The sequence below is a fragment of the Tyto alba genome, unplaced genomic scaffold (genome assembly GCF_018691265.1).
Source record: "Tyto alba isolate M040663 unplaced genomic scaffold, T.alba_DEE_v4.0 Super-Scaffold_23, whole genome shotgun sequence".
In the NCBI taxonomy this organism is placed as follows: Eukaryota; Metazoa; Chordata; class Aves; order Strigiformes; family Tytonidae; genus Tyto; species Tyto alba.
In genome coordinates, this window is record NW_024881297.1 from 2,136,710 (window position 1) to 2,155,380 (window position 18,671).

At 38.6% G+C, this 18,671-nt stretch overlaps 1 protein-coding gene across 29 annotated transcripts in view; it reads right to left on the reverse strand.

The window, feature by feature from the left end:
• The window catches only part of CAMK2D (calcium/calmodulin dependent protein kinase II delta), a 161,317-nt gene that overhangs the window by 93,241 nt on the left and 49,405 nt on the right, over nucleotides 1-18,671 (reverse strand). For all 29 annotated transcript variants that reach the window (XM_042796263.1, XM_042796261.1, XM_042796262.1 and 26 more), the window contains one exon: nucleotides 3,154-3,213. In XM_042796263.1, coding sequence (XP_042652197.1) covers nucleotides 3,154-3,213 — 60 coding nt within the window. The remainder of the gene's footprint in view (nucleotides 1-3,153; nucleotides 3,214-18,671) is intronic.

Here is an 18,671-nt window from a genome sequence, read left to right on the forward strand (position 1 = left end):
ACTGATTTGTAAAAGATTTTGATAATTCTCTGTTTTCTCTGAAAGATAATTGAAAAATATTTCCAGTAGTTTAGAATTCTTTTTAAACTCCATTTCTCTAAAGAAAAAAATCTTGCTTATAGGAAAACTACAATGAAAAAATGTAACTAAAAAGGGTTTTTCACCCTACAGTATCTGGTACACACTTAAGACTTGAAAGATAATTAACTGAAGAGACCATACAACACTCTAAAAAGGAGTATTATTATATAGGTATTATTTTAGAAATAAAGTTAACCTGAAACTGACACCTTCACTAAGCCTCTTTTAGAAGGGAAATTTAATCAAGCTAACAAGGAAGAATAAAGAAGAATAAGCCTGAAAGAAAAGAGACAGGATTACTGAATTCTAACTTCAGAAATCTGCTGCTCTGGAATGGATGTATGATTCTAAAAGACAAGTAACTAAAAAAAACACTGCACTGGAAGAAAATAAAGAAAATTACTGAGATCACCTTTGAGAAGCTGACCAATCAATTAAACTAGATCTGTGCTTTCCTACAGAGATCTTATTTGCAAAATTACTTTTAGAAATTTTTTTTTAATAATTTTCTTAAATTATACATACTTATTGTTAACACGATAAGTTCCTTTTCAAAAAATCTTTTCTTTTATGGGCTATTAGAAATTAATCTGTGGCAGTAAATTCAGGAGAAAATACAAATGAAAAGAAAATAAGGAGGTTTATGTTCATGGATTTGTTGATCTTTTTAAAAACACATACCCTTTGTCATACACACAGTGCAAGTAAAACTTCTTCACGAGGGTTAATCTTTACCATTTTGAGACATATAAAACTCACTATAATATCTGCTGTTACAGCTGAGGTACCATACTCTGGTATACATCCTTTTTTGCTAGTAGTGCTTTCTAGTGTGATGTAGCATTATTGCTCACTAGAGACGACTTTTTTAAAAAAAGGGATGTGACAGTGACCCAAGAATGAGAGACTCAGTCAGGTACGGGCAGCACGCGCCTAGAAATGACTGCAGGGTTAACATTTAGCTGGCTGAGGGCAGGACTGGAGGAGAAGGGGTGAGAGCAAACCCCTGCGAGGGCTGGGCTGCAGCCTGGCAGCCTCCGTGGGCAGCCCCAGGGCGAAGGCACCAGACCGAGGTAGGGACTGGACAGCCAGCTCAGCACGCAAACACGAACCCCTTCGGCCCAGCAGCTCACGGGGTAGGACTTCAGAGGCATGAAATGATGACTTTTGAAAAGAGTTACCCTTCTAAGTTTACAAAAATGGTTTCTCATTTTCAGATCGCATTTATGATCCTCTTCCAAGAGAGAAACCAGATACAAAGTGGCCTTCACTCCAGCAATGATGCAGACAAGGAACTATTGTAACCACACTACTTGGAAGAGTTTTTTTTCCACAGATACACAGGCAGGGCTGGCAGAGCAGCCCACAGCAGAAACTGCACAACGACAGAATGTAACGCCTGCTGCCAAACCCTGGCATGTTAATTCCCAGTCATGAAAATCTTCTCGCAGACAGATCAAGAACATGACATCTTTTCTGAAACAGGAGTAGAAAAATTTGTCTCTAATCCTTCGACTGAACTGTGCACCTTGGTGAAGGTTGGGATGCATGGAATTTGTCCTGACTTTCAGAACCCTACCTGCCTGTCATCAAAGCTGTCATCGTGTGTTTGCATTTTAAGTCATACCTTCGCAGATACAAGCACTGTGTGTGGAATAGCTGGCCTGCCACAGAAGATCTGGGCTACATCCTAATATTGGTCCAAGCGACTCAACAGACTGAAGATGTGCGATCGCATGAAATCAATTTAGACATTTGCTTCAACTGAGTTCTGTGCACTTCAGCTCTTCCACTTCATCAGTTTGGTTTTTAATTCATCTTCCCTGGCTTGTGCGAACTCACAGATAGGCTCTGGACTAGCAACCTATGTGGAGCCACTGCTTTCCATAACTGCAGAAGAGCTGCGCCTTCTCCCCACAACAAGTTGTACATGCCCTTGTCTTGCATCACTTTACAATGCAAAAATTTTGGCTGGAATAAAATAACACAGATAACACTACTCTTCAACCAAATTTGTATGTGCTTTTGAGCCTGCGTAAGAGAGCTTTGTCAGAGATTCTACATTTAATTTTGAACTGCAGTACATTTGTTTTCAATTTATGATTATTATTAAAAGGAAGAATCTGATTCTTTCCCAGGCATGAAACAATTACATTAGTCTAAAAATGTCACAAAGACCAATACTTGTTAGTTAAAAATGAAAAGGAAAAAAACTAACCAGAAGGAAGAGTAAGCAGACTGCCAAGTGCTTTTGGAGTACCAAGCGTATGTGTTTTTTTAAAATATTTGGTGAGATTACTAGTTTTTCTGACAACAATTTTTAAGAACATACATGGGGATAGAGGAACAAGATGGACAGGAAAATCCCACCCTCCTACAGAAGTCTCAGGTACAGCAAACATTCTTGTGAAAGATACCCTTGGGATATAATTCAGTGTCTGAAAAACCCAGATACAACTCCTTAAAGATTAAGGTACTTATTTGTTTATACTGTTTCTAAAGCAAGGAAATGGACACACCCCATCCCTCCAAATATCCTTTTTTGCTTGCCATGAATGCTTGACTAGAAAACATACAGTTCTGAAAATAAAAGGAGCAGAGCTCTCTGGATCTACCTACCTTTTCTACAGAAGAACAGAATCTCATTCACAAAATAAAAAAGGATAAAACAAGCATCTCAGTAAGAACAACACTAACTCTATCGACACTGGTCTATCTCATTTTGCAACAGATGCTGCTAGATGAAATCCTGCAGGTCTCAAAGTCATAAGCAGTACTGGAAATAACTCCTCCTACACAGTGCTCAAAAAAAACCCCAAACACCTGGCATAGATAGCTCATTGATGGCAGAGCAATACCTCGAAGAAGATGAGAAGAGTACATATTGCTTTAGGTGATCTATTGGGATATTACATCCCATAGTAGAATTAGAAAGGAGCACCGTATTACGAAGTAGTCGTCTTGCCTGGAGATATTTCCATTTGAGTTCTCTGAGCTGCTATTTGTTATTTGCTATTTCCCCTCAATTTTCTAAACCGATATCTACTTCATAAAGCAATTAAATGTTCTTACCAATATTGGGATGCTTCAAGAGGCGACAGATTCTAGCTTCTCTTTCCAGTTTCTGGTGATCTGCAACAAAGGAAAGCAAAGCAGTTGCTTTTAGTATGAAGATTAACATGGTTCAGTGTATTTGCTTTACAGAAGAAAAAAAAAAAAGCATTATCTGATGTGATCTTTAAATAATATCTTCTTTATTTAGATCCATTAAAATTTTACATTCAAACTATCTGTAATACTGAATTAGGTTACTGCACCCAACCACTTCTTTGATGGACTACCACGGGCGGACTCATTAGAAAAATCAAGCTGACGATTTACTGGGGAGAACAGGTAATAGTCATGCCATATCCTATAACTACCAGGCAGTAAACCACGTTACAACATTAATCACAAGAAGGACAACCTGAACCTCCAGCATTACCTTAAACCCTCCCTGTTAACTGGTACACAGTTTGACACGCAGCAGCCGTGCCGACAGTGCCAGCACACCTGCCCCTACACGCTCCCACCACAACACGACGCTACAGGAACTTCCAGTAACTAATGACCAGCAGTTATTATTTTCCCAGCAGGGCTCATCTTTCTCTCAGGCTGATTATTCATTAACCCGAAGACACCCCGAACATGTAGGTCCAGGTGTACCATCTGTGGGCTCTTCCTCTCCCAGCCATCTGATTTTTGACCTTCAGGCAGAGCAGCAGGCTGGAGGTCTGCACTTGTACACCACAAGCCCTAATGACACCATTTCTGCAGATAAAATACTACTACTTGCATCAAGCTCCATTTTACTTAAGCTGTTTGGGGTTTTGGGGGTTTTGTTTTGTTTTTTATTTTGTTTTGTTTTTTAATGTGGCACGCTTTTATAATATTTGCTCCAAATACCACCATTTATAGTACTATTTCTGTTGCATTTCGATTAACATTAAGTAATAGAGTATTTGTTTTATATAATGTATATGAGAGTGTTGGGGCGGTGCATAAATTATTTATACTGAAAATAACTGAAGGTCGTCAGTGATGTTAAAACATCTAGTGTCAGGCAGTATAAAACACACACAGGTAACTCAGGCATTAAAATACATAATTTGGAGATAATAAAAATAGCCAGCTAGTGCCTACTGTAATCTTGTAATTCCAACAGACTTCTAGTGCATTTATCCTTACTTTCTGCCGCATAATTTCTATGGCTGCTAATAATATTAAGCTTTTGTCAAGAGGCAGAAAAGCAGCACAGATTCAATTTTATAATATTAGCTAAAAATAATTTTTCAAAATTAGAAGAGAAATAAACTGTAAAATGTTCCTGCAGATGAGGCTCTTTTGCTATTATTTTAACTAGCTCCAATGTGATATCCAAGGATATTATAATAACCAATCCTTCACAGGGACTCAAACTTTAAATGTCACACAAGTAATCTGGGTTGTGCTATCTCTGCAATCCTAATTATCCACATTATGTTTGAGAACACTTTTAACGAATGAAAGGGGAAATTTTTAACTGTCCTTCCACCCCATAAAAACAGTAGTCCACACAGTAGGTTTTGAGTTGAATAGCCAGCATTTAGAGAATATAAAAAGTTTAATCTACGAAACAGTATTAGGCATCAAAATACTGCAACAAGAATGAAGAAGTTATCTGTTTTCGCAATGTAACTCTCACAGATCTATTATGGTATCTGTTCTCTCCCATAATACCTTCAGTGTAATTAGGTAATCTTTCCAAGCCACTAAATCATAGTTCCTCTGATACCAGTTTGACATCAGTGACTGTTGCCTGAGAGCCAGAATAGGATTCAAGAAAAAAAACACACTATCAACCCCCTTCTCTTTGGTGCCTGAATACAGCAGTGTGATCCTGACATCCTCCTTTTAGCTGGTGCCCGACTCCATGAATTGCCTCAGCACTTCTTTCACCTTTCTCTCCTGTGGAGAATCCTAGTGTTCCCTGTTCAAGCCCACCACAATCCAGAAAGATCTCCTTCCTAAATCAGCCAAGGGGCGACAGGAAGCTTTGCAGCCGCATTTAACCAGCAGGCAGTTACCGGGCTCTGTGGGAAGCACTTCCAGCTCCATTCTCTTTCCAATCAAGCACTGGGTGCTACTCCTTTTAGAGAATTCAGTCTAAACATAGATCGGCAGTCTCACCCTGAAAGTGGGAGAACTAAATTCCACCCAGATGGCTGTGCCAGCACAAGGGAGACAGGGCAGCACAGCGCGACAGCGAGGGTGGCCAGCGGCCTCTGCTGCTGCTGAAAAACCCCACCTCACGAAACCACAACTTTACTTTCCTGAAGATCGCTCTGGCTTCAGCCAGCACACTGCGGAGTTGCTCTGCACGTGGCTCGTTAAGCAGCACACAGAGATCCTCTGGATGAGTGAGGTGAGAGCGGTAGGTGCAGCTGGGAGCAGCGGGTGTGTGAGGGCACGTGGCAGTGATCCTGGGCGTTCCCGGCGGTCCAGGAAGACACAGCCGCCCTGCTGCGAGGGCTGCTCCACATGAAAAGCATCAACAGCCCCTGCATAAAACACTTGAGCCGTGATGGGAGCGATGACCACAACCGGGGTGTCTTCCCACCAGGTTGGCTGCTCAAGTCACAAAATGACTTATATATCCTGGTTGTTCCAGCAGCGATTACTATTAAGGATTGAACTGGGATCTTGAGTGCTGTTTGTCCTGCCACTGACTGTGCTCATTACCAGCTAGCCAGCTCTGGCAGCCTGTTTGCTCAATGCACTGAACAATTGACTCCTGATTGCGGGCATGACCTCCCAAGTGTGATGAATGATAGGAATAAAATGACAAACAGTAACAATTCCAATCCCTCGAGATACTTAGTGCTTATAAAAGCAATGACGGCTAGCGGAATAAATCAAAGATTAATTTATTGATGAACTGTGGAAGCTTGGCTTTGGGGAGGGTGGGTGTCACTGAGGGTTGTTTTTGTTTTGTTTTATTTTAACAAACTGCTGCCAAACAATTCAACTCCTATGCCCTTCTGATGCACGTAACTAAAATGTTCTTAAAAACTTGGGCAAGATACCAACGGTTTATACATATAGACCCACGTGACACACTCTGGCAAAGCATAAACCTGGAATTCTGAAGATAATAACAGCAACAAAGCCGACATCTAAAAAGTGCTATACTACAGCCTGAAGATCACAGTCTGTATAAAAGTTAGACACACTTGATGACTTGTGACTACCGTGTTTAAAAATGCATGGGGATAAGAGGACAAGCTGGGCAGGAAAATCCTAACCTTCTCCTGCGGGAGATGTCTCAGGTGTAGCATGCAGCCTTACAGCAGAGAGACGCTTGGCAGGGACCTCTGGGTCTGAAACATTCACGACAAGCTCCTTAAAGCCAACCTCACACCAGTCTGGGTGAAGCGAGACAGACTGACCTATTTTACATATATTTGGAAAGCAAACTACTAAATCATATCAAATAGTAATAGAAGGGATACATTAAGTCTCCAGCTCTCCTGACAGATCTTGACAACTTAGTAATTGTCCTCAATTAATGAGCACTATTTTTCTGGTAATTCATTTCATCCATCCAACTGTTTTCAGGCATAATCAATAAAGACTTCAGTAAGCACAGTTAATGTTGTCAACAGAGAGGTCATTGACAAAGAGCAATGAATTTGAATGCAAGAAGTCCTGTAAAAATTATAGCTGTTCAGCTACTGCAACAAGTTTTAAATTAGGACATGTTCAAGAAACAGGGAAGTGAGGGACACATTGCCATTATCCACCTAATTTCATGTGTTAAACCCAAGCAAATCTAGATTTGTGATGCCAGTACTACTGTGCAGCTCCAACAGAAGGGATGCTAGGAGAGGGATGTCAAAGCGCTGTTCCAAGAGGAATATAGCACCAGGTTTCACACACAAACTGCCTGGCAGCTCACCAACACAGACCTGAGGTGTAAAGAAAAACACCAAAAAACCCACAAAGAGGCAAAACCAACCAGTAACCATAATCGGATTGCTCAGCGACATCATTTTTTGCAGAAAACATAAGCAGCATTCGTATAGGGCCTTTTCATGAATCAAGAGGTAATCTACATCAGAGAACCACTGGCTGCAAGAATAAGATGACAGCAGAAATTGTATTTGGTATGAACCTTAAGGAAACATCAAAATACACTGGGCACAGTTGTCAGTAACACCTAAATGCTATAATAACAAAAACAGGAAATATGAGGCCATTGTTACAGAAATATATGATGTAAAACTAAATATAAAGGCATTTTATTTACTTTTACTTTCTCTGAAAGTAAGAGATTTCCAAAGTCAAATAATGATAAAGTAGGCACTGATTCAGTAGTAGAGATTAATGCAAACACATGCAGTTCTGCTGCTCTAGCAATTCTCTCTATAATAAAAGGGAAAAAAAACAGTCAAAATGCAAAATGTCAACCTCTACAGGCAGAAATATTACAAAAAGACAGAAACATGTAGCAAATATATTAACCCAGAAAAATCCAAGCATTTGGTTCCTACATTGCAAATCTAACTGAATATGCTGACAAGAAAAAAAGCCCAGTTTATTAGAAAAATAAGCACTATCCTGCAATATGTTTGAAATAGGTAAGCCTGAGTAGTAACTTTTTAAGTCAAATAACACACAGGTTAAGCATGTTTAAATATCAACTAATTAGAAAGGAGCTCTTCTGTACATTTTCCCCCCTGATAGGGATGCTATTCTCATTTTTTTCATATTGAAAAAATACACAAATAAAACACCTAAAAAGCTAGCAGTTTTCATTTAAATCATACCAATGAAGACATATTGTTTTAATACAATGTTCCTTGCTAAAATAAAAGTTTCTGAGACTTTTTGAAGCCCACAAAGATATAGAGCATAAGTCAATTTGTTTTCTCTGCAATAATTGTACTCTTTTAAATAAAGTATGTGAACATTCAATTATGTGATTTACTATGATGCAACCACAATAAGCATCATAGATTTCCCAAAATACTAACTGTGGAAAACATAACTGTTTGGAATGTAAAAAAAAAATGCTACAATTGAAGTACGGTGCTTTAACCTTTAAATAAAATTATCATGTCACAATAATTGCATGGTAAGGTTAGTTCTGACAATACTAAGAATTGAACAAGTGTAGAAAAAGTTTCTATGGGTGACAATTCTTAAGAGTCAATAATTTAGTATCAGATATTAAAAGAAAATGAAAAAGCTCAATTCCTTCTGCAAAGTGTCCAGGTAGTTAGATATGTATGCTTAAAAGAACTATAACAACAGATTTAAAATAAAATATAAAAAGCAAACTCCATCTTTAAAATAGCACTTCAAGTTTGTAAAACACTTTTTAAATCTGGAAGAAAAAAAAAAACATGAAAGGAAACTTGATTACTTTTTCTATAATTCGTACTTCCCAATATTTTCAGTCAACTTTAACAGTAAGAACAATTGAATCAATATGTTAGCAGTTCAGATTACTTTATACTCTTTTAAGAAGCATGCAGTCTTCTGCTCAGAGGTATAGTTCTTGAGCTAGTCACCATCTGCCAACTAAACCATCATAATTCTCTGTGAGGCCTCAAAGCCTGTGCCACTTGCATGAGAATATTTGTCAGCTTAACCCTCTTCTGTGTTTAGTTTATTGTTAATTTTTTTAAAAAAGTATTTTTAAATTTTAGAAGTTCAAAATATTAAAAAATGTTTTAAAACTCTGCAAGATAAGCTCATAAAGCTTTATGAAGTTCTTTTATAAACTTGAACTCTTCCACTGAGGTTTTATGTTAAGATTTTAAAATTCAGTTCCAGCAAGTTTGAAACACAAGCACAGACATATACAGTTACAGCATCTTAATGCCCATCAGCTTCGGCTGTAATTTAATCATGGGCTGACCAATTGCCATATTATACACAGCACACAGGGAGATGATCTGAAACACAAACTAAATTAAGCTTGTTTTAGAAGAAAGATGGAAATACAATCAGTGCCTAGGGATAAAAAAAAAAAATAAAAAAATCAAGGGACTATTGGTCATTTGGCATAAGATGTCTATCTCTGGTGCGCTACCAGCACTACTTTAAAAGGTTATTCTGTACTACCTCCATCTGTATTTACAGGATTAGCCAGCACAGCTATAAACCTGGAAGGTGTCTGAGGGTCTTCTATGAAGTGCTAAATACATCCTGTGTTGACTCTTCAGGAATAACACAGATATAATAAAGCGCTTCATCTCTTGACTTTAAACACTTGAAAGTTCTTTGCTATTCATTGCTATACCACACCTTCTGAACTGACATTGTACATGATTAATTTCTCACATACACTAAACATTTTCATTGGTTATTCAAGTGTTATCATACTACACCTGTGACCACCCCAAACCCAGAGAGCAGGTGGCTACCTCCTGGGTAAGGCAATCTAGAGTTTTACCCCATACGGTGCATGATGAACAAGGCACAAATGTTCCTCCTGCTCCGAGGATGGACAGTAAATTAAACAAGATGAAAAAAATGGACAAGTAAACACTACTTCACAATTCACTAGGTGAAATAAACTCTCAAATGATAGAACATAAACTAGATGGAGCTCTTTCATTTAACTGAAAACAACTTATCAAGATTCAACTTATTTATCAACTCTGCAAGATTCTGGCAGCTCTTGGCTCCCACTTATGTCACTGAGATTTCAGCATCAACTGCATAAAAAATTAAAGGGTATCTGCACATGTCCATGTACTGAAATACTTTGAAACAACAGCCACTGTAACTGAACAACGTACTTCATTTATTCAACTACATAAATTCTTCTTGCATACTGAACTTCATATTGCTACTTCTGATCCTTCAGCTAGTACATTTTTCTGAAAACAATACATTTCCCTCATAAATGAATACCATTTCTTAGAGACAAAGCTTCACTTTATAAGGCCTGTCAATTAAAAGCACCCAGTTAATACAACTGTTACATTTTTAGCTTAGGTGTCAAAGCAAGGATGTGCCCCATGTGTCATATGCCCACAGTATTCAGGCAGAGGTAGATGTGCCTGTGAAGACTGCTTCAGACTGTGCCATAAAACAAGAGAATAAATCACAAAACGATCACCTTAGTGAAAGGATAAGTAGCACACCATGCTGAGATAGGGTTAATATTCAGCTCTCATTTACAGACTTAACAGTGTGTTCAAATAACAAATACTAGAGCTGAACATTTTCAGGTATGTAGATAGGCTAAATTGTTATTGCACAATTTAAGAACAATAACTGTATTGATTAAAAAAGCACATCTGATATTTTTTAAAATCACAATAAAAACATCTTTCTCAGATATGCTGCTAGATGCACTGCAATATATGGAGGTTACATCATTATTATTATCATTATGATTGACTGCATTGTAATATCCTCAGATTTTCAACCCAAACTTAACTAGTATGTTGACTGGTGCCAATTAGGTGGTATCTGGTGTCATGTAAATTATAATAATGAGCTCTTGCATTTACCTCATTCAGTTGCCTATGTCAGAGTAGCTGTTATTATACTTCTTATAAAAGGAAATGCTAAGTGAATGTAGATCCCTCACACCATGCACATTGTGCCATGAGGCAGCAGAAAGAGCATCAAACACTCCTTGAGTCAGGGATTTAAGTGGACATTAAGGTCCAGAAGATGACTGCTGCACTTCCAAAGAAATAACGTAATTCTTAGTGTTGTTGGAGGAGTGTTAGAAACCTTCTGAGTAAGTCTGCAGTATGGAAGTTTTTGTGGGGGAAATCAAATACAAATTTAACCTTGTGGGGTACCCAAGAAGACAACTCGCCTTTAAAGTCTGCTTGTTTCTTCTACGTGTTTCAGGAAATACTGTGTTCCTTCCTTCCTCCACTCAGTTTATTTACAAGTACATGCAACTGCAAATGCTGTACATAAATATCTATTCCTGTTACCCTGCTTTCAGCCAGGTTTCAATTACTGGTGATCTGAAGATGAATGTCAAAGGGCAGATCAAACCGAAATACTTTGAGCACTCAGCTCTCAAACATCTGAAGTGTAAGAAGGTGCACAGCTGCACCAAGAGTTGATTAGGGAAGAAGCGTCCTGCCATGAGTACAGCTGGAGAAATTACCTAGCAGGAAGCAAAATTCCATGAATCCTGAGGAAGTTTTTGATAACGTCTAGCATAAAATATTTGTGCTACAACAGTATCAGAGGAAAAGCTCTAGAAAAAATAAATTCAATAGTAGCTCACTTACTAAAACCAAAAAGTTAATTCCTCTCATTTTTGCCAGCATATAATTCATCATCGAAAACTCTGTACACCTGTCAGTATGAAAAGGGAAAAATTATTATCAGTAAGAGGAAGCCAAGCTTTAAAGCCAAACATGTAATAAAAAGGGAACACACAAGTCCATTTATATACTTACTTCCTTTGCTCTCATTTAATTATCTATATGTGATTACAAAAAGGTCTCCTACACTGTTTACATAGGAAACGGTAAGAAAATTAAATTAAAAATACAAATACGAAGCTCAAAAAGCAGCAAAGCAAACACAGAAGAAGGAGTGCTCTACAAAGTCTAGATTATTTTATGAAAGCAAGTCTCCGTTTGTGAACAATGGCATCTATCACAGCAACAGCTAGTTATCAAGACTGGAAAAAGATCACTACCTGTGAAATACTGATACAATCGGAGAGAAGGTAGCAGTGAGAATAATACAGTTTTATTAATGGAAAAAACCTTGCAGCCAGCTACAGATAACTTTAATGTGACACGTAGACAAGAAAACAGGAAAAAAAAAAAATCTAATGCACTGAACCATGAAATATTCAGCTGTTACAATAACTAATGAAATTCTGTGAAACTCAAACCAAACAGAATATGGATGTGTAAAATTTGGGGTACTGACAGACTGTATGAATATAAAGACTTGAACTAATCCTAATTCGTATGATGACAGTCTAATAGAATAAAATCTTACACTACAATTTATGACGTCTGCATCAGAAAATTAGACTGTCTGTATAGACTTTATATTAGGTAGGCAAATAAAGTAATAACTTGTTTAAGTGGTATCAAAATTTACTTTCCTACAAAAACTTACATCCATAGACTACATCTATTTCTTGGATAAAATAATAATAATTAAAGAGGGATATCATTAATGTCTTCAGCATAAATCGCTCCTCCTAGAGCCATGAGTCTTAATCCAAAGCGTTGATCCTGCATGACCACCCGAATTAAGTTTAGCATCATGGCAGAAATGTCTGCTGCTTACCACCTATCAACATTGGTTATCTCAAATTCAAACTTCTCCTAAGCAAAGCCTCCTTCTAACAATAAACTGCAGTAACTTCTGTGGGTTTTCTGTTGTTATTTTATTATTAGAGCTTGCAGTCCACAGCAAACAATGTATATGCATTTCCCCAGTGCTAACTTTCACATCTTTAGCCCCTTACATTACCTGTACGCTTTTTTTTTTTTTATCCCCAGCACTGACTGGATATATTATTATGCAGTGTGAGATGATGTATGTTTTCTCTCACAGCTTGCTTAATCTTTCTGAGGATGGTCTCCACAAGCTTCTTCCTACTCCGTGCAATGCAGTTCAATACTTCTCAGGTTTTTCCATGTTTTTCTTTAGACAATGAAAAGAAAACAAGGAGCTCAAAGTCCCAAGAGGCTTTTCAGGCTGCACTGCAGCATACCTTAAAACCTACCCCAGACCACCTTGGCCCTGTTACATTCTTCCATGGAAATCAGAAGAAAACTGCAGAAACAGGATGTGCTAGGACATAGCTGTACTTTCTAGTATTAGTGTTATTTTGACTAAAAAAAGATTTTCTTTTGCTCACTGTCCTTCACAGAAAAGCAAAGCTCCTATTAAAAGGAAACCTTGTGATGCACTAAAATTTCTCTCTTCATGCATTTTTTGTTTCTATTAGAATTTAAAACTTCATTGTCACAGAACTTAACCTCTGGGCACCTAAAATCTCACCAGAATAAGCTCTTCTACCTTTCCGAGCAAGATCAAGAGACTATTCCCTGAGACAAAAGGTGTTTAAGGTCTTTGAACTAAAAGTGAGACAAGCGTCAGAGAGCTTGGAGCCTGCTTAGGAGATGAAGCCCTTTGCTAGAAACTTAAGCCCTGCTCCACATAATTTAATTTCTAGGCAGTTCAGTTGCCAGATGGGATCTAACCACCCAACCTTTTAGCAGTTTCAGGGCTGCACAAAGGCACATCTAACAACTGGTAATACTTAGGCAGGCAGCTGTTGAATGGAATCTTCCTGGGCACAACATGGCTGTGGGGCACCCGAGGTCCGCTTGCGCCCTGCGTCAGATCTGACCCTTATTTCCTACATGCAGGACATTTGTAAGATTAAGGGTTTAGAACTGAAAACAGATTAGCAGGTCCGTCAATGTTTCACTAAGGAACAAAACATTTTCCTTGCGCTCCTCTATCCTAGGACCGCCAGATTTTTTTTAACCTATGTGAGGAGGGGAGGCATATAAGTGGGCCGAGACTCTCCCTACCGACTCGCGCAGCGCACAGTCACTCACCTACGTTCCAAGCCACGCCAACACGGACACAGCTCTGAACATCTCCCACCCCAGAGCGCAAGCCCATCTAGGGCTATAGACTTACAGGCCAGGACCTCCCCAGCTTTGCACTGGTTCCCTGCATTCTTATTTCTTCTTAAATCATTCAAAACAATGTATCTTCCCATAGTAGAGGTTCTGGGGCCTTTTCCCAGGCTGCCAGTTCACACCATTAAGTGCCAAAGCCACGCATACACACAAGAAAAGGCAGACTTGCACCAGTACCACCCTCCTCTCCCAGCAGCGCCAGAGCCCAGCCGTACGTGGGAGCAGCAGGCAGACCACGCTTCCTGACAGGTACACATGTCCGAACAAATTCTCCCCTCTCACTTCTGAGGAACTAAAAGGGCTGGCCAGAACCAGGCAATGGATGATGTTGCTACAGTGCAGTGGCACAGATGAAGTTAATCAAGCTCTCCCTTGAGAAATAAAAGTGCTGTGTGGAGTGAAAATATGTAAAATGGAAAAGTTAAGATTATGATAAACCCTTCCATGTGTGCAGATTCTAGGCAAAAAAAACCCCACAGAACTGCAAAATTTTCAGAGTGTGGGGGGAAGCATCAAAGAAAGCTTACCTTTCAGAACCACCAAAATGTCAAATGTGATGTCTGGGTGACCTGAAACAGCAGCCATGTTCTTTCTACACATTTTTCCCTGGTGGGTATGCAAACCAAGTCTTTGTAACTCAGTGGGGGAGACACACAGGTTAACCAAGCAACGCAACTTCCCTCCACCGCCACCCTGATTTTGTCAGCTTCTCTGACAACTATATAGAGCACAATGAATATTCAGGTATCATGGAATGAAAATATTCGTGGCTTAAGGGTATATTGTGTAAGAGGAATAGTGACTTGCTTTAAGTCTAGGAATGCAGTTTATACACAATCTAACTGCATCAAATACATTTTTTAAAATCTCTCTGAGGAAGCATTAAGGCTCTGGAAACAGTCCAGCTCTGTTTTTTTAGAATCGAACTTTTCTGTAAATTGAAGTCATTACTGGGGACTAACAACTCAGCTTCTGACTGAGCTGTTTCTTATGAAAGATAATCTATAGACCTTTAGCAATTTGCAACCCAGTCATTTTCAGCCTATAAGATAAAACAAGAACAACGTTTATTCATGTAACAGTACATCACGCAGCCCTTTGAATTTTCTATTACTAAGTTCATGCTACAGAAACGCTCACAGATAAACCTCACTTACCCCCTCCCCTATTCTCAAAGAAGGTAAATGCCATGGAATGTGGCCCTTCAATTCCCAAAAGCACTTTTTCAAAATGAATGCTCTAGCATTCACTATCTGCTCCTGGGGAAATGTTTGAAAATACAGTCTTTACCGATTCCTCCCTTTCTAGTATTTATAGCTAAGAAAGTGGGACATTCTTATAATAAACAGTTATAGACATGGAGAATACTCATCTGACCCACCTCTCCTAATGTTTCCTGAACAGAAGCACTCGCCAGGTGTTCATTGTTATAAAGACATCTTTTCCATGGATACCCGGGCCCGTAATGGATAAGAGTATGCAACAACAATAGCAGAGCCAATTCTTTTATTAGGCCATTGGTCAAAAGCATCAACAGACGAGAAATCAGGGCACAAAGTATATCTGCAGCTATTTCTGTGGCTGTGTTCGCATACACACTTCTATTCAATCAGGCTTCTGAATATCAAGGAAAATATATTAATCCAAGATGCTTTGTAAAATAATGAATAAAACCCACACCTGTTGATTTTCAAATTCTGCCCCGGGGCATTAAGAAAACAAAAGGCACATTTGTGCTCAGCTGTGAAGGCTGCCAACAATAGCAGTTTTCAGTTGGCTAATGTTCCTGTAGGGCTTTCTTCCACTTCCCACCCACTTTCTATGTTAATATTTTAGCGTTCACAGTGTGCGCAAACTTGATAAACAGACACAGAGACTTCATTCCTACCTACAAAGCACAGATTTACAGAATAAGAGACGGTATGAGTGTCTTCGGGCCACCTTATCAAGTCACTTTAGCTCTGATCTCTGTGACAGCTATGGCCAAAAAACCATGCAGGATATTACTGTGTTTTTTCTGTTTCTAGAACCACCGCTGAAATTAAAGTAAATCGTGTGCTCTTCAAAGTGTGGTGATAAAAGGAGTAAAGAGAACATGTGACACTAATAGTGAAGCACTGAGGCAAGATTGTTTTACTTTTTGGTATGATTTGTGCTTAATGATGTCCAAAATGAACAGGCAGAAGAGACCAACAAAAAGATTATAAGAACACAGACTAGATTTTACTCAGATGCTGGGAATCTTAAACAGTTTTTTAAAAGCATGCATTCACACAATGCTGAGTTCAAGCTAATAAATTATTTTTTTTTTTTTCTTTTTTATATTCTAATTTGCTCTGGATTGAAACAGCCAGCTGGCAATACATTCACTTCACTCTTCTGAGAGAAGTGACTTAGAAAAGCAAGCAGAGCATTAGTAAAAGTCCGAAACTGGCTATGTTGTCCCAGCAAGCCACCCCAGCACAACTGAAAACAACTTTAAACAACAGTCCCCAGAGAACAAAAATTAGCTACTGTTTATATGCATTTTCTTATTTCTGGGCTCAATACCCTCATCAGGTTAGAGCAGGTAAATGTCCACTTTTAAAAATAATACACTATTTTATGGTTTATATATTATATTAAAATATATGCACAATTGCATAGAGTTGGGTTTTATATATTATACATTTTTTTATATTATATAAACAATACATCTACTGAAATTGATTAGCATGCTGTAAAACTTTCCAGTGCCAATGTAAACAGAAAGGCCCTGAGAATCAGTAAGTGCAGGTCTGATCACCGAGTCACCTACACCTGTTTGCCAACCAATCTTCACCTGACATTTAGCTCTGCTTACAGTGCGTCCCATCGTCTCTCCTCTATATCACCTCTTTTATTCTGATCTTCTGTCCAGTGCTGCATCTTGTACCGTCTCCCCAATGTACATTCTTCATGCAAGACTTACATTCGCCTTAACAGGAAAACCTGAATGCACTTTTCATCCTGAATCTTCTTACTACCTCTTTCTGTCCCTACAGCAGTATATTTCCCCTTTGTGACTCAAACTTGCAAATTCTTACAACTGATAGTCAGCCAAATCTTCAACCCTTCCTCTTTTTGGACCATAATTTGTTTTTGGCAGCAACTCTATGTGCAAGACCTGAGCATATTGAAAGGCAGACTTCTTTTGACACTGGCCACTTTTGTTCTCTTATCATCTCAGGCTCAGTTTCCCACTTCTGCCTGGAACACTGTTATTGCACACAGTGGAGCCTCCCAGAACTCTTCTCTCCCCTCATCTAGCACCTCAAGACAGCTGCTCCCCACCACTTTTACGAGGTGGCCCTCCCGGAGTCCCTTGTCACTTTTTGCACCATGGTGCAAATATATTAGGTTTAGAAAGCTCTTCCTATTTTGTCCTTGCAGCCCTTTACTCTCTGTATTTTCCCCTTCCGTCTCTAAACAAACGGACGTCCTTCATCTTGCATGCTGGGAATTCTTCTTTTACTTCATTGCTTTCCTTTCATTTTTGGATCTCAATTTTACACCGTCTGCCCACTGCCTCTAGTTTAAAAAATTTCTGCTGATAAATATCTAAGTAGATGCAATATTTTTCATTTTGTCCTATCTTCTATTTTCTGCTGGTTTATTTATTTTTTTTTAGGTTTCTCAGTCATGATTTATATTTGAGTAGTTCAGACATTAAACACGACAGACTATATTCCAGAATACGCAAGCTTGCTCCACTTACTCTCAAGCAGGAGTTAAAGCAGAACACACATGTAAGCAGAGCAAAAGCACTGAGACTGTTTTACCAGAACACATTTCAGCCAAATGGCAGCTTCCGTTTTTCAGATTTTACAGAGGAATGTGCAACAATTCAGCAACTGAATTTTCAGGTTGCTTACCACCTTTTTGCATCGTACAATTTGACAGGTGTGGGGAATGAGCTTAAAGGACAGCAATTTGAAGAAAACGCTAAATGCCTCATATATTGAGCTTCTGAAACTAATACTGAAATAATTTGTAATTACAAAATGCTGCTGAATCAGCATTTTAGATCCATGAAACATCTGTCTGAAAGCTCTTCTACATACCCCCTTGTGCTAATAGGTATGAAAGATATATGATGTACTCACAAAAATCACAAATTTGATTTCCCGATTCAGTCAGAAATGCCTGAAGTAAAAGGAGTGTATGCAGCACAACTGAGTCAAGCATGTGCAGCCAATGGAAACGACAGCTTCGCCCCACACAGGCGACACGTCAGACTTGGTGGGCAGCTTAATGACTGGTTGCTTTTAAATGGAACTTAACAAATTTCTTAGATTTGTATAGAGATTAAATATAAATGGTTTATGTTCCAGTCTTATGTTCTGACAAGCCAAAACAAAGAGAACTTGGTCTGAAAAACGCTAAATCCTTGAGTATTTGCTCCCACATATTTTCACATACTCTCTTATAACACCAACACTGAAAATGCGTGTTATATAACTGCTCCTGAATGAATAGCTCTAAACAGTAATTAAGGAAATATTTTTTTCCGTTTCTTAACTCATTTCCTGCAGAAAGTTGCAGTAAGTTTGCAGGAAACAACAATATTTGAAAAAAAAAAGTTCTTAGGAATTGAAAGTAAGTTCAGAAAAGTACATCACATATCAGAGATGCCTGGAATTTCAGGCATCAACTCAGCAGTCTAACAAGCACTAAAGCATCTGCTTGCCTTCAAATACTTCACTGGAGAGGGATGGGCTTAAATACATACTTGAATGCCTTGCTGAACTCCTGTCCTACAGACCCTATCTTAAAGAGGAATAGTTCAACCCATTAAATCCATTAAGAGCATTATGAACTCTGAACAGACTTTTGACAACTAAAATTCTGAAGGCACTTTCAAGCAACTAGGTTTCT